Source organism: Oreochromis niloticus, linkage group LG19, assembly GCF_001858045.2.
Source record: "Oreochromis niloticus isolate F11D_XX linkage group LG19, O_niloticus_UMD_NMBU, whole genome shotgun sequence".
In the NCBI taxonomy this organism is placed as follows: Eukaryota; Metazoa; Chordata; class Actinopteri; order Cichliformes; family Cichlidae; genus Oreochromis; species Oreochromis niloticus.
This window is the reverse complement of record NC_031983.2, coordinates 15,530,586-15,544,072: the sequence shown is the minus strand read 5'-3', so window position 1 is coordinate 15,544,072 and position 13,487 is coordinate 15,530,586. Positions and strand designations below refer to the sequence as shown.

At 38.3% G+C, this 13,487-nt stretch overlaps 2 protein-coding genes across 4 annotated transcripts; both read left to right on the top strand.

Annotated features, from left to right (window-relative positions):
• The first annotated feature begins 1,468 nt into the window (after positions 1-1,468).
• On the top strand, positions 1,469-7,417 carry pole2 (polymerase (DNA directed), epsilon 2). Its single transcript, XM_003459543.5, has 19 exons — positions 1,469-1,615; positions 1,927-2,027; positions 2,115-2,190; positions 2,455-2,532; positions 2,685-2,778; positions 2,873-2,947; positions 3,073-3,156; positions 3,315-3,371; positions 3,450-3,498; positions 3,604-3,676; positions 4,260-4,432; positions 4,514-4,603; positions 5,975-6,029; positions 6,133-6,192; positions 6,283-6,360; positions 6,518-6,626; positions 6,797-6,973; positions 7,072-7,139; positions 7,257-7,417. The coding sequence occupies exons 1-19, from the start codon at positions 1,545-1,547 to the stop codon at positions 7,273-7,275; spliced, it is 1,587 nt and encodes a 528-aa protein (XP_003459591.1). The 5' UTR covers positions 1,469-1,544; the 3' UTR covers positions 7,276-7,417.
• Positions 7,418-8,078: 661 nt separating this feature from the next.
• klhdc2 (kelch domain containing 2) lies at positions 8,079-13,393 on the top strand. Of its 3 annotated transcripts, none has more exons than XM_005465147.4 (14): positions 8,079-8,224; positions 8,866-9,147; positions 9,242-9,321; positions 9,418-9,535; positions 9,675-9,787; positions 10,978-11,062; positions 11,255-11,338; positions 11,530-11,610; positions 11,746-11,804; positions 12,033-12,142; positions 12,232-12,304; positions 12,399-12,486; positions 12,573-12,625; positions 12,704-13,393. In XM_005465147.4, exons 2-14 carry the CDS (start codon positions 8,884-8,886, stop codon positions 12,825-12,827), a joined length of 1,332 nt encoding a protein of 443 aa, XP_005465204.1. In that variant the 5' UTR covers positions 8,079-8,224; positions 8,866-8,883; the 3' UTR covers positions 12,828-13,393. The 3 variants fall into 3 exon arrangements, with proteins under 3 accessions (XP_005465204.1, XP_025756566.1, XP_005465202.1); XM_025900781.1 differs by lacking the exon at positions 8,079-8,224 and adding an exon at positions 8,351-8,606; XM_005465145.4 differs by lacking the exon at positions 8,079-8,224 and adding an exon at positions 8,599-8,728.
• Positions 13,394-13,487: the final 94 nt, after the last annotated feature.

The following is a 13,487-nucleotide window of genomic DNA, read 5'->3' as shown; positions in this document are numbered from 1 at the left end:
ATGATACTTAACATCGATGTGTTTACATCTTTGACGGTTTATAGGATTTCTGGACAATGCAATTGCACCTTGATTGTCTGCAAGAATGGTAACTGGTGAATATTGCCTTTTAATGTCCATGCCATCAAGTAGCTGTGAGAGGTATAAGCTTTCTTGTACCGTGGCGGCCATCGCCATGTACTCTGCCTCGCACGTTGATAAAGCTACTGTAGCTTGCTTCCTGGTTTTCCAGCAGATGACTGGCCCATTTTTGGATAGTACAAAACAATAACCCGTTGTACTTCTCCTGTCACTCAAATCTGTGGCCACTCAAATCTGTGGCCCAATCTGCATCGCTTTGTCTTTATTTATGTATAGTATAGCTTTTTGTTTGGTTTTGTTTGTTTCAGAAAGCTTCCACAGGGTAAAGTTTGCTGTTGTATAATTATATTTAAATAATAAGCTCCCTTTTAAATAATCGTACACTGGATCTCCAAATGGGAGACTGGCATTGGTGAAAATCACTTGAGAAATAATCCCAAAAAATATAGATATATTATATCTAGAAGTTATAATTGTTTAAGGGAAATTAGTGCATAATTACAGGGACCCTGAAAAAAAGCAAGCCAAAACATGTGTGGAGGTTTTTGTCATCTTTTCAGGACTCTTGGACAAAACCATAAATGTCCCACTATTCACAGAAAAGTGCAAGGTATGCCAGCTTTGATTTAAACACACATCTGTCAGTCAGGAACATCCCAGAAAAGAGGATCCAGAAAGGCACTGCGCACGCCACAGTTATTCAGCTTGTACAACATGCAACAGTTTCTCTGTCCATCCATTCATAAGCACTAATAACCAGTACTTATGACTAATTACACTATATATTCAGTAATATATTCAAAAGGATTATTTATAAACTTGAATTTAAAGACAAATATTTTTCAAAGTTATACTCAAAATCAATTTCAAAATCAAAAACTACCATGAGACAAATACAGTTTTGGAGCAGAATTGTTTGTGTCATCGGTACAGTTAACTAGTGGCAATAAAGAATTACTAACGTGTGGTTGACTAGGGTAGCTTACTTACAAATAATGAAACTACTATGTTTTATGTTATTATCACAGTCTATAAATGGCAATAAAATATAAGGTGGCTTTAAACACGTGATAGAGTAATTGTATTCTGTTTTGTCAAATCACTATTAACAGAAATATACAGTATAAACAATACAACACCTTCTGCGCTTCGTCTTGATAACTTCTGTTATTCTTGCTGTTATTTTTGTTTTTCTTACATAATGTATCTTTAAAAAGCTATGTGATGTTTTATGCATCTTTAGCCTGTATTTAAAAAAACAAAATAATGAAAATTAGCATACACTTAAAAGAGAAACTGACAGCCAAAATACGGTTTTAAAAACATAATTTTGTGAAAATTATTTGTTTTCAAGTTTTGTTGAACGAAATAGAGGCGGCCCCTAAGACGGAAGTGACGACACTTGCGGAAGTTTGCGGAAGATGACATTTAGCGCCAAAGCTTGAGTTGGAGCAGATATAATCATGGATGTTGCTCGCAGAATAAAGACGAAAGTGTCTTCTGGCTTCAAGATGAGAGGGCTTATACTGCGCCCGTATGTATTCTTGTTTAGATAAAATGTTTTTTTCTGCTTTGAAAACTTTCGAAAACACAACGACGTCTTTTGTGTCATCTTGAAGTTACGAACAGGCAGCTCGCTCTGCAAGCCTTCTGTATTTTGCACTATTAAATATAGAAAAAAATGTTTTTAAAAACAAACAAAGAAAGCTTTTTACACTTTTGTTAGACTTGATTTTTTATTGGATGTACACATATAATTAGATTTAGTTGGACCGTGTTTCTTCATGTAGTTGTTATCTTTGTTTATTTATTTGTTGATTGGCTTCTTCTTGTTCTGTGCTCCAGTGAGGCCAGCAGGTACCTTGTAGAGGTGCTGGAGTCCGTCAATCATTCTGAACTTGATGATGTTATTGAAAGGGTCTTGGATGCAGTGGAAAAACAACCATGTGAGTGTAGTACAGCTTGTTGTGTGCTCCTATGTTTGTGCTCCTATGTGAGTTTTTTCAGCCTGTGACTGTACTGTTTTCTCACAGTGTCCTCCAGCATGATAGAGCTGTCCGTGGTGGAAAGTGCCGTGCAGGATTGCACTCAGACTTGTGACGAAACAATGTAAGTTAAAAAGAAATTGCATTTTTCTAATATTTTTGGAAGGACACGGGGTGTCCTTTGTACATCGACTGAAATGAAATATCCACTGGACTTATTACTCATGTAGAAGCTGACACAGTATGTGTAATTAATTGAACATAAAGCATTTTAATATAATTAATGGAGGTAAAAACTAAATGCTGGGACAGAAGTCATTCAGTTTCAGGTTCTTTGTAGAGTAAGGTTGGTATTAACTTGTTAACTTATATGATCCGTCCTTTCCAGAGATAATGTTTTCAACATCATTGGAGCTTTTGATGTGCCCAGATACATTTACAGTGTGGAGAGGAAGAAATTTGTACCGTGAGTAAAACGGCTGTTTGTTTGGTTGTTTTTTCTCTTTTGTTTTAAAGTTAATGTAAATTATTGTTTAAATAAAAAAGTTTCTGTTGTTTTGCAAACCGCAGTGTGTTTGGCAAAGATTGTAAAGCTTTTCTCTTGACTTCCTCTTTCAGCATCAGTATGACCAGTCATCCAGCCCCCAGTCTGTGTGGCCTGGCCAGAGTCAAAGCGGAACTCTTCAGAGAGCGCTATACAATCCTTCAGCAAGTCAGTATAATCTGTCTCATGATTCCAGGCTGACCTGCTGTCTTTGCTGCCATTTTTAATATGTATAGGGTGCATGTCGTATTCATTTCTGCAGCGAACACATCGCCATGAACTCTTCACCCCACCAGCGATAGGAGCTGCTGTTGAAGAGGGTCAAAACAAATTTCAGGTATCACATCTAAGCCACTGTAATGGAGACTGTGTTAAACATGTGTATTACCTCACGTCAGCTGGGTTTTTTTTTTAAAATAAAAAATTTAACTAACCATTTTAAGCGTTATTTGTGTTTCCTAGCTGAAGACGGTTGAAGCATTGCTCGGTAGCACAGCTAAACTGGGAGAGGTGATTGTACTTGGTATGATCACACAACTGAAAGAGGTTAGTGATCCAGATAAATGTAAGAGATTATGTTTTGTTTTGTTTTCCATTTCACTGAATGTGATGAAAATTGTGACTTTCTGTTCAGTTTGAGGATTTTGTTGTTGTTGTTGTTGTTTAATCTGGTTCATTTAACATTTGAAAACCATTTTTTTCAGGGTAAATTTTACCTGGAGGACCCAAGTGGAACAATACAGCTGGACTTGTCCAAAGCAATATCCTTTGATGTGTTAATTGATATTATGCAAAATCACATGGAATATAAAAGATATATTCCTTAGCTCCACTCTCACCAGTTTCATAACGGCCTCTACACAGAATCCTGCTTTGTACTGGCAGAAGGTAAGATAAATACCTCAACAGCTTTAGTAAAAATGGCAAAAACATGTATTTCATACACACATCCAAGCCTGTTTGTGATGTTGAACCTTACGGTTTGTCTTCTAGGTTGGTACGAGGACTCTGTGTTCCACGTCAATGGTTTCGGGTTCCCACCAACAGAGCCTTCATCAGCCACAAGGTTAGAGGAAGAGTCAGTTGTACTGCAAAATATACATTTTGACATTAAATTCTAGTATAAAGTATGAGTTTCTGTGTGTGTGAGATCATGTTCAGACTAAAAGTTAAGGAGCTTCCAGTGAAGTGAAGTCATTGTAACTTGTCTTCATTGTTAATTAGTGAAAATGCCACTGAATTAATATGAAGGCAAATACTCTTTAAGTCAGAGATCATCGTCATTATAAGCTACACAGACATGCCAAGATCGCACTTCTGAACAGCAGACTATAAAGACTGAATACAGTCACAGTATGTTACAGGAGTGCTTAGTTCCCCAGCCTTATTGTAGTCAGAATGCAGGACTTAAAAATATTTTTTTAGAAAACTCTTAAAGTGTATAATTTTAATTCAGTTACCATTAGAAGATTGTTAAGAAACAGCATCTTATGAAAACACGATGAGCAATTGTGGATTTGGACTGTCCTGCTAGGGTCCACAGTATTATTTCATGTTTTACTTGAATTCCTTGGTAACTATGGCTCTATTATATGAGGTCCCCAGAAAATGATTCTGATTCCTTGGTGTAATTGTTATATTATTTCCAGAGCATACTACGGAAACATTAACTTTTTTGGAGGTCCATCTACCACTTCCGTGAAAATGTCCGCGAAGTTGAAGCAGCTGGAAGAGGAGAATGAAGACGCCATGTTTGTTATCGTCTCCGATGTCTGGCTGGACAGTGTGGAAGTGATGGAAAAGCTCAACATCATGTTCTCAGGTCTGATAGTGAACTTTACAAGTCAACAGCACACTTTTGCGTGACACCAGTAACATTTTTGATGTCATTTCTAAATTGCAGGATATGCCGCCATGCCCCCCACCTGCTTCATTTTCTGTGGAAACTTCTCTTCTGCCCCGTATGGGAAGACACAGCTCAAATCACTCAAAGGTAAAGTCTCATAACACATTGAACATCTTGAAATCTCTGCTTGTGAGTTTTGACAGATGCTCTAAAATTTTATTGACATAGTTTTTTGTGTAAACACTGTACGGATCAATTGACTGACCATGATATGGAGCTCACGCTGAACGTAAGCACAGAGATTTCCTGTCACTTATGTCCTGTGACAATTCCAGGAAGGTTTATTTAAACAAGACAGCTGTGAAACGACGGGTCCTCTGCTGTCCGCTATTATTTTGGTGTCTGAATCCTGGTGTGTGTCCTCAAAAAATTCCTCCGTGGAATGAAAACATTAGTGTCACTGACATTTATACTGCATACTCTGACCATCTCATACTTCAGTGCACTTTATTTATGGAGCAGATATGGCTGCTGTGCAAGTCATTAGCTGTTATAGGAAATAGAGAGTGAATGAAGAGCCACAAGCCAGTGTTATTTTTTTAAAAAGATAAGAAGAATAACAAGCTGCTGGAAACACTCCTCAGAGATTCTGGTCCATATTGACATGATAATATCACACACTTGCTGTAGATTTGTTGGCTGGACATCCATAATGTGGCTCTCCCATTCAACCACATCCCAAAGGTGCTCTATTGAATTGAGACCTGGTGACTGTGGAGGTCATATGAGTACAGTAAACTCACTTTCATAATCATATCTTGTTGGAAGCAGTCATCAGAATATGGATACCCTGTGGTCATAAAGGGATGGACATGATCAGCAATGATATACAGGTAGGCTGTGGCATTTAAAGTTGATGCCGCAGCAGAAATCGAGACTCAACAGACCAGGCAACATTTTTCAAATCTTCTGTTATACAATTTTAACGAGCCGGTTCCATTGTAGCCTCAGTTCACTGTTTTTAGGTGACAGGAGTCGCAATCAGGGAGATCTTCTGCTGCTGTAGCCCATCTGCTTTAAGGTTTGACATGTTGTGTATTCAGAGATGCTCTTAAGGATACAGGGTTGTAACAAGTGGTTATTTGAGTTACTGTTGACTTCCCATCAGGAAACAAGCCAGTTTTGTCCAGAGTTGGTTGTGTGGGAAAATCCCAGTGGATCAGCAGTTTCTGACCAGCCTTTTGGCACCAACAATCACATCTGCTTAAATCACCTTTCTTCTCTATTCTGTTGTGTGGTTTAAGTCTGTTGTCTTAACTGCTTCCACATGCCTAAACACATTCAGTTGCTACCATGTGATTGGCTGATTAGATGGATATTTTGAATAGCTATACCTAACAAATCGGTCAATGCTAAAATCTGTAGAACATCTGAACAACTTAATAAAGGGACAAAGACAAAGATTTTCAGAGGTTTTACTCGTTTTTTTTATTATTAATTTTGTTTATTGTTTTTTAGAGTCACTGAAAGCCCTTGCTGATGCTATATGCTCATACCCCAGCATTCATAGCAGGTAAGCTCTAATAGATTTTTCACTCTGTTCTGCTATTGTTTTGTTTTCTACTTATTCATATTTCAGTGTGTTCGACTTAAATGTGTTCATCTTAAACCCGCAGTAGTCGCTTTGTGTTTGTTCCCGGTCCTGAAGACCCTGGTCCAGGCACCATCCTGCCACGGTAAACCTTGATAGACACTTGGATTTAAACTTTATTCTGTGAGATTTTGATTCAAGTGTTTTGAACAAATGTGGGTAAACTATGTTTCAGACCTCCCCTGGCAGACCACATCACAGAGGAGTTCAGACAGAGAGTGCCATTTTCTGTGTTCACAACTAATCCATGCAGGTGAAACATACATGTGGCTTTTATTTGATGCACACGTATCTGCTAGTGTGTTTAATGAGGCTTGCAGTACAAGTTTTACATGTGGTTTTGAATAGTTTTAGTTAAAACCATGCAGACACATAATGTCATAATGTAATGATGAGTATTTATCTGACAGGATTCAGTACTGCAGCCAGGAGATCATCATTATCAGAGAAGACCTGGTCAACAAGATGTGTAGGAATTGTGTCCGACTGCCCAATAACAATCTTGACATTCCAAACCATGTGAGTTTCAACTTTTCTTAACAAACCTGTTCATACAGGAAGAATCATCACTTCAGCATTCATCATGTTGTCAGAGGTTTATTAGCCTTTGTTAATCATTTTTTGCTAATATTCTTAAAGCAAAAAGTAGCTTTTAGTAGTGATAATAGTATTTTTCTTTTTCTTCCCAGTTTGTTAGGACAATCCTATCCCAGGGTCACTTGACTCCACTGCCTCTGTATGTCAGTCCTGTATTCTGGGCCTATGACTTTTCCCTGCGAGTCTACCCAGTACCTGACGTCATTGTCTTCGCAGACAAATACGACCCCTTCAGCATCACTAACACAGACTGCCTCTGTGTCAACCCGGTATGAATGAATGACCGATTGTTTGTCAGAAAATTGTAGAGGATGCTTTCTTCTAATACAAGTAAGCAATATATTTTTTAACCTGTTTACTTTGTCAGGGTTCCTTCCCAAAAAGTGGATTCAGTTTCAAGGTGTACTATCCATCCAACAGGACAGTTGAGGACAGGTGGGGTCTAGTCTTAAAGTTTTTCTTCTCTCTTTGTTTTTGGCGTATGTAACAGTGACAATAGTGGTTTTAATGGTGATTGTGCTCAAACTAAACAGTTTTCTTATTTCTTCACAGCAAACTTCAAGGGCTGTGAAGAAAATCCCGGATTTCCAAGTTGACTGTACATTGCTTTTGTATGATATTAGATGTTGAAAATTGACTGGTAATCAAACCATTTTATGTATCTGAGTCTTTGTTCTATGAGGAATAATAAAGTTTTTATGCTTTGTACTGAACTTTCTGACCTTTTTGTGTCAATGCATTGAATTGCAACTTGAACCATCCTGAGTAGTCGGTAGCATTAAGTTAATAAAATTATCAGCTCCTATCTGTTTGACCCTCTATAGTCACTATACCATAGCTTTGTAAAATATGTTTTTCCAAAATTGTTTGAAAAGGACTGACACATTTTTATCTGGAGTGCAACCAATTTTACTCAACTAATGTGCAAGTTAAATACCAAAGAGTGGCTCTTGTGATAGATGCATCCTGTACTTGATACAGGCATATATGCTGTTGGATTTTGCACAGTCAGAGCTTTATAAGTTCTGGTGTAGCCACTCCCATTCAGCTTGGCATTTTTTAAAAATATAATTTTATCTTTATATAACATCCATTTCATAGAAACTTTAACGAAACGAAAAACGTTGTTGCGCTTTGTTCTGCGTTTAGGAGTCTTAAATTTTGGGGGTACTTTTCCACCCTACAATGAAAACAATTAAATGTGAAGACTTTTATTTTGAAAAGAAAAACGTCTCTCCATTGGATTTTGACCTAATTGTGCGTACCTGTTTCTTATATGAGAGTTGTCCTGTAGCAGTAGTGACTTCTTCTTCGTAGTAGTAATTATAATAATAATAATATTATAAATAATAAAACCTTTATACAACGTGGGATGGCCTAGCTCGTTAATTCCGACCTTATAAAGATGGCGGATTTTAAAAGTCTGTCATTTCCGGTCGTGCCCCCCAGAAGATTGTGATGACCTTACATAAATGGCGCATTGCTACTGAAAATTGCAAGGAACCCTAATATCTGACAAGGTAAAGCGATGACAGGATTGGCTAGATTTTGTGCAGGGCAGTTGCATGCTGGTTAGTTTAGACATAAACGAGGTAGATATTATATCTGAGCTGTATTTAGCGCCCAGTTCTCGGTGTGTTTTTCTTCTGCAGAGGGAAATAACTGTTTGGTGCTTGCTAGCTCGAATTACAGCAAAGAAATTAAGAGCGTTTTAGACAAATATATGAATTAACAAGCATTTTGTTAAGCTGTTATTCACTATAATACCTAACATAGTCTTCCGTGTAATATTAGAGATATGCTTAAATGCCAGCGTTGGGCTAGTAGCCTAAATAGTTAAGGTTGCAAAGTAGGTCAGCATTTGTCGTGCTACTTGCTAACATGATACAATCCGCTGCCATGGTAAATGATGATGTGACTTTGGCCTAGAAACAAGCAAATCTCTACTTGACACAAAGAGAGCATGTCCTATTTTTATGGCTAACTTTAAACAAGGCATTTTGCTCACGTCCACTGTTTTAAATGTGGGTCATTTCCTTGATTGTTTATGTTTTTGCTTGTTTTAAAGATTATTTTTGGCCCGGGATTAATGCGTTAATAGAATAATCCTATTAGCAATAACCTAGCCGATTTCTCAGTACCTCACTTCTTGCTTTGATAGGAAACAAAAGAGGCTGGCATGGCAGAGGGGAGGGCAGAGATGGAAGAAGACAGGGGAGATCTGCCCAACGGAGAGGATGACAACGACTCGGATAGAGATGAAGATAACAGATTAGTAGGTTGGATATTACATGAAGATATGGATGAGGACGAGGAAGATGAGGAAGTGGACGATGAGCAGTTATTAGACGCTGAAGCAGTTGAGCAGGACACCCCAGCTGAGCGCAGTGGTCATATAGCAGTGGTTGACAGAAACATCATGTATGTGTGGGGTGGATACAAGGTATGCTCCTAAACTGCATTCCCATTATGTTTCTGTATCTTTCTGCCGTCTCCATAATTGTCTGAATTTCACTGTATTCATCCTCCTGAACAAGAATGCTGAAAACCACGGATTCTTCGACTTGTATCTACCGAGAAACGAGATCTGGACCTACAACATGGAGTCAGGAGTCTGGTGAGGACATCTGGCTTGCAAGCCAGTCATACCTCTACTTTGTAATTGTGTACAAAAATAAATATATTTTATATATTTATTTTTTTCTATTTACAGGACAAAGCATTTAGCTGGAGGTAGCCTCCACTCATCGATGTCAGGCAGCTGTGGGGTGTGTGTTGATGGAGTTCTCTACCTTTTCGGGGGGCATCACGCCCGGGGAAACACAAACAAGGTAGGGTGTGACTAGGGTTAGACTAAATTTCCTATCTGCTTCTGGTATTTTTAAATAGGTGCTTGCATCACATTACCTTAAAAACATAACAGCCAGCTGTGTGAGCGGACAGTCTTTACTAAATTCTTTGCTCATATAGATCTATCGCCTGCCCTTGAGAACTCCCAGCCTTGTGTGGGAGGAAATGAGGGATCTTAAAGGACTTCCGCCATCATCCAAGGACAAGCTGGGCTGCTGGGTTCAGAAAAACAGGTAACAGGATAAGGGTTTTTGTTTGTGTGTTTGTTTTGGAGTTTTTTTTAATGCAGGTTTTTTTTTGTTTTGTTTTTTTTTTAAATGTACTCATTGTGCTTGAGAAAATAAGGCTCAATTTCACCAATCCTTCGTTTCTTTTGACAAACATGTTTTTAGATCAACTGTGAAATGTTTTTATTTTCTATAAAAAGGGTAAAAACAATAGATTGATCTTGAGTTTACTTGAGAATAAATGGCATTAATTTTGACACAAAGATGGTCATTGTTTTAGAAGTTGTATTATTGTATAGTTATGGTCAGAAGTTTACATACTCTAATTGTAGAAATGAATGTTGTGGTAATTTTTGGCTTTTAATGATTTCTTTTTCCAGGATGGAATGATTGTACGGCATGCATCATTAATGACTCGGTGCACAAATTTGAATTTATTTTGGATTTCCTTTAATCCACACAGGGTCAAATACATACATATACATTAAAATTAATAAAAATTAAAATTTGATAAACTCTCCCTTAACTAGATGCTGTTTCTAGTCATCAATACTTGCTTCATTGTGGACGGTGACACTAGCGCTCCAGCAGTTTCCAGTTCATGGCAGGCTTGAGCCTTGGTGGTTCCGGGGTTGTTCGTAAACATCCTAACCAATTTCCTCTTATCTGAAGGTGACAGTTTGGTTCTTCCTCTAGACACTGGACAAAGTGGTGACACATCTGAATGTGTGTGAATCTAAAATTTTCCTTCTTATATCTTCGCTGATGTCCTTGAAGTTTCACAGTGTTCTGAGTATTATCCAATCCAATGACTCAGGCAAATCCTTTTCAATGCTGCACATAGAAACTACCCGTTGTAGTCAATCACAATCACTAATGAGGCCTTTGCCTTCAGAGCCACTTATTAAAAGATTTAAGTGAGTTCATATATATATGTTTGAGCTTGTATGTATACTTTTGACACTGTGTGGATTAGAGATTTGATTGTTTGTTTGTTTTTTTAAAGTCATTAAAGATACACGTACAATCCTTCCACGCTGGAAAAACAGTCCAAAGAAATCATTAAAAGTCCAGAGTTCATGCTCGTGATAAATCTATGGTAATTTCTGATCACAACACAATGAGAAATGCATAAGAGAGATCATTTCTGTAAGATCTTAAATATGTATGTAAATAATTTGTCTGGATGATTGCAGAATTATATACTTTGGGGGCTATGGCTACGCTGCACAGGGCGCTCATCGAGGGACTTTTGAATATGATGAATCGTCTTCTCTTATGGTCTGTAAAAACAAAAATCTTATGATAAATGATGCATTTAAACAAAACTATTATAAAATTATGTCTTGAAATCCTTTACATGCTGCTTTTGCTAATTAAATGTACTTTTAATAGCTGGAGCTTATTGAATAATTATGGCTTAATATCTAAATGTATCCCTCTGCCTTGTCCCCTTTGTTTTCAATGCTACAGTGGGACAGCCCTGGGCGAGGCTGGAACAACCATATCCATATCCTGGATCTGGAGACGTCAACATGGAGTCAGCCAATTACCACGGTAAAAACACTTCCTTACAACTTCAGCACATTCGATTTTATGCATACACACAAATGCATGTATCACATTGCCTGCAGTAAAACTTCCTCTTTAATCAAACAGCCTCTCCCTTTTTTTATAATTTAAAAAAAGAGAGATCTTAGTGATCTTTAAACATTATTTTCAATTTGTCTTGGTTTGGCCTGATGCAGGGGGACACCCCTTCACCCAGAGCAGCTCATGCCTGTGCAACAGTTGGCAACAGAGGCTATGTGTTTGGTGGCCGATACAAGGTAAGCATGGGCAAAAAGTGAGAGGCATCACTTTTCTTCTTTTTTCCACTCCTAAATTATGTGCATAAGTGTGTGCGCTCATTTGAAGATAAAGATGTTTTCAAAATAAACAAATGTACTTTGTTTTGTTCACAGAACTACAGATTAAATGACCTGTACTATCTTGACCTGGACACGTGGGAGTGGCATGAAATGTAAGTGCTTCTTAATGTGCTGTGGTATGTAATCCACACTATAAAGGTTTTTATTAATCAGATCATACATATTATACAGATTATAGCAAAGGTTTTGAATGGAATCTTTTTCTTTTTTTAATATCATGTTTCTAATTGCTAGACTATCTGATCGTGTGCACGGAGTTATCCATTTCCACCTTTGCTCTGCACTGTTATTCCCCTGTGACCCACTCTGCCTTGCTCTAGGAGCGTTCCCCAGCAGGGTCCAGTGGGCCGTTCCTGGCACTCCTTCACTCCTGTGTCACTAGACCACATCTTCCTATTTGGAGGTTTCACCACAGACAGGGAGACGTTGAGTGAGTCAGACACTCGACCTCAAGGAGCAAATAATCAGAGGTCCTAAAATAATCCCCGATCTCAAAGAGATTATTTTTCTGTCCTTTAGGTGATGCTTGGCTGTACAGTGTGAGCAAAAATGAATGGAAGCCTTTCAAACACAGTCACACAGAGAGCCCCAGGTGACCATCTCACGTTACTGTGAACAGTTGGCAGTGTGCTGGCAGTTTTTCCTGAGCTAAAATGTGGACAATGTTTGACTTGTTTGATTTTTAGGCTGTGGCACACAGCGTGCGCTGGTCCAGACGGCGAAGTGTTTGTGTTCGGAGGGTGTGCCAACAACCTGCTGTCGCACCACAGAGCTGTAAGATGGTCATCATATCTCAATTGAACCTGCAGTGAATGCAAATTTTCAATTGGTGAATTTGATTTTTTTCCTCCACTTCACAGGCACACAGCAATGACCTGCTGGTTTTCAATGTTCAGCCCAAATCATTAGTTCGGTGAGTGAAGACAGATTTGAAATCCATTTCAATTTATTTTGCCATCATGTCATGTTCATCTAACTCTCCGATCTCAAGGTTCTGCATGGAGACCATCCTTCAGCACAGGGAGCGTTTGTCTAGCTACTGGGACTGTTTGCCTAAACACCTCCTGCACAGCCTCAAACAGAGAATGGCACGTGTCAACACACTGGGCTCTTAGTTTAAGAGGACAATTAGAGGACAGTATGTATGCGTGGAAGGGATACATGCTTTCTGAAAGCAGGTAGTCCTTTTCATGTGAGTGGATACTTTCATACATAAAAACCTCTCCAGGGAATGCTGAAAGGCTTCGGATTTGTTAGAAATGTGTCCCGCCTGACGCATGAAGGTTCACAGGCCATCCTCAAAACTGTTAATCACCTTATAAATGTTGCCGGGACAACCATCATTGTTGAGTGATGGTGATGCGATAGCACATAAGAGGAGAAACCTCTCACTACTTTTGGGTTTAGCGTTTTGTTTTTTCTCTCTAAGCGTTTTTTTCCCATCTTAATTTTGATGAGTCGTTTCAACAGTAGTGATGAAAAGCTTAAATGATGGCGTGGTTTTCTGTCCAGGTTAGATGTGTCTTATAACGACAAACGTGAACTAAAAGGACAGAAAACCTCTGCTCTCATGTTTCAATCTGAGAAACTGTCCATGTTAAATGTAACCTCAAGGTCTGGGGAGATGGATCAAATTCTCAAACAGGACTTTTCAAAAAAACAAAACTTAAATTCATTAAGAGAGTGATTCCATATCAAACAGTAAATTAAAATAAGTTTGCTGTAATTGTTACTATAATTTTTGAGAATATCTTGAATACAGTGTTTATTGATGT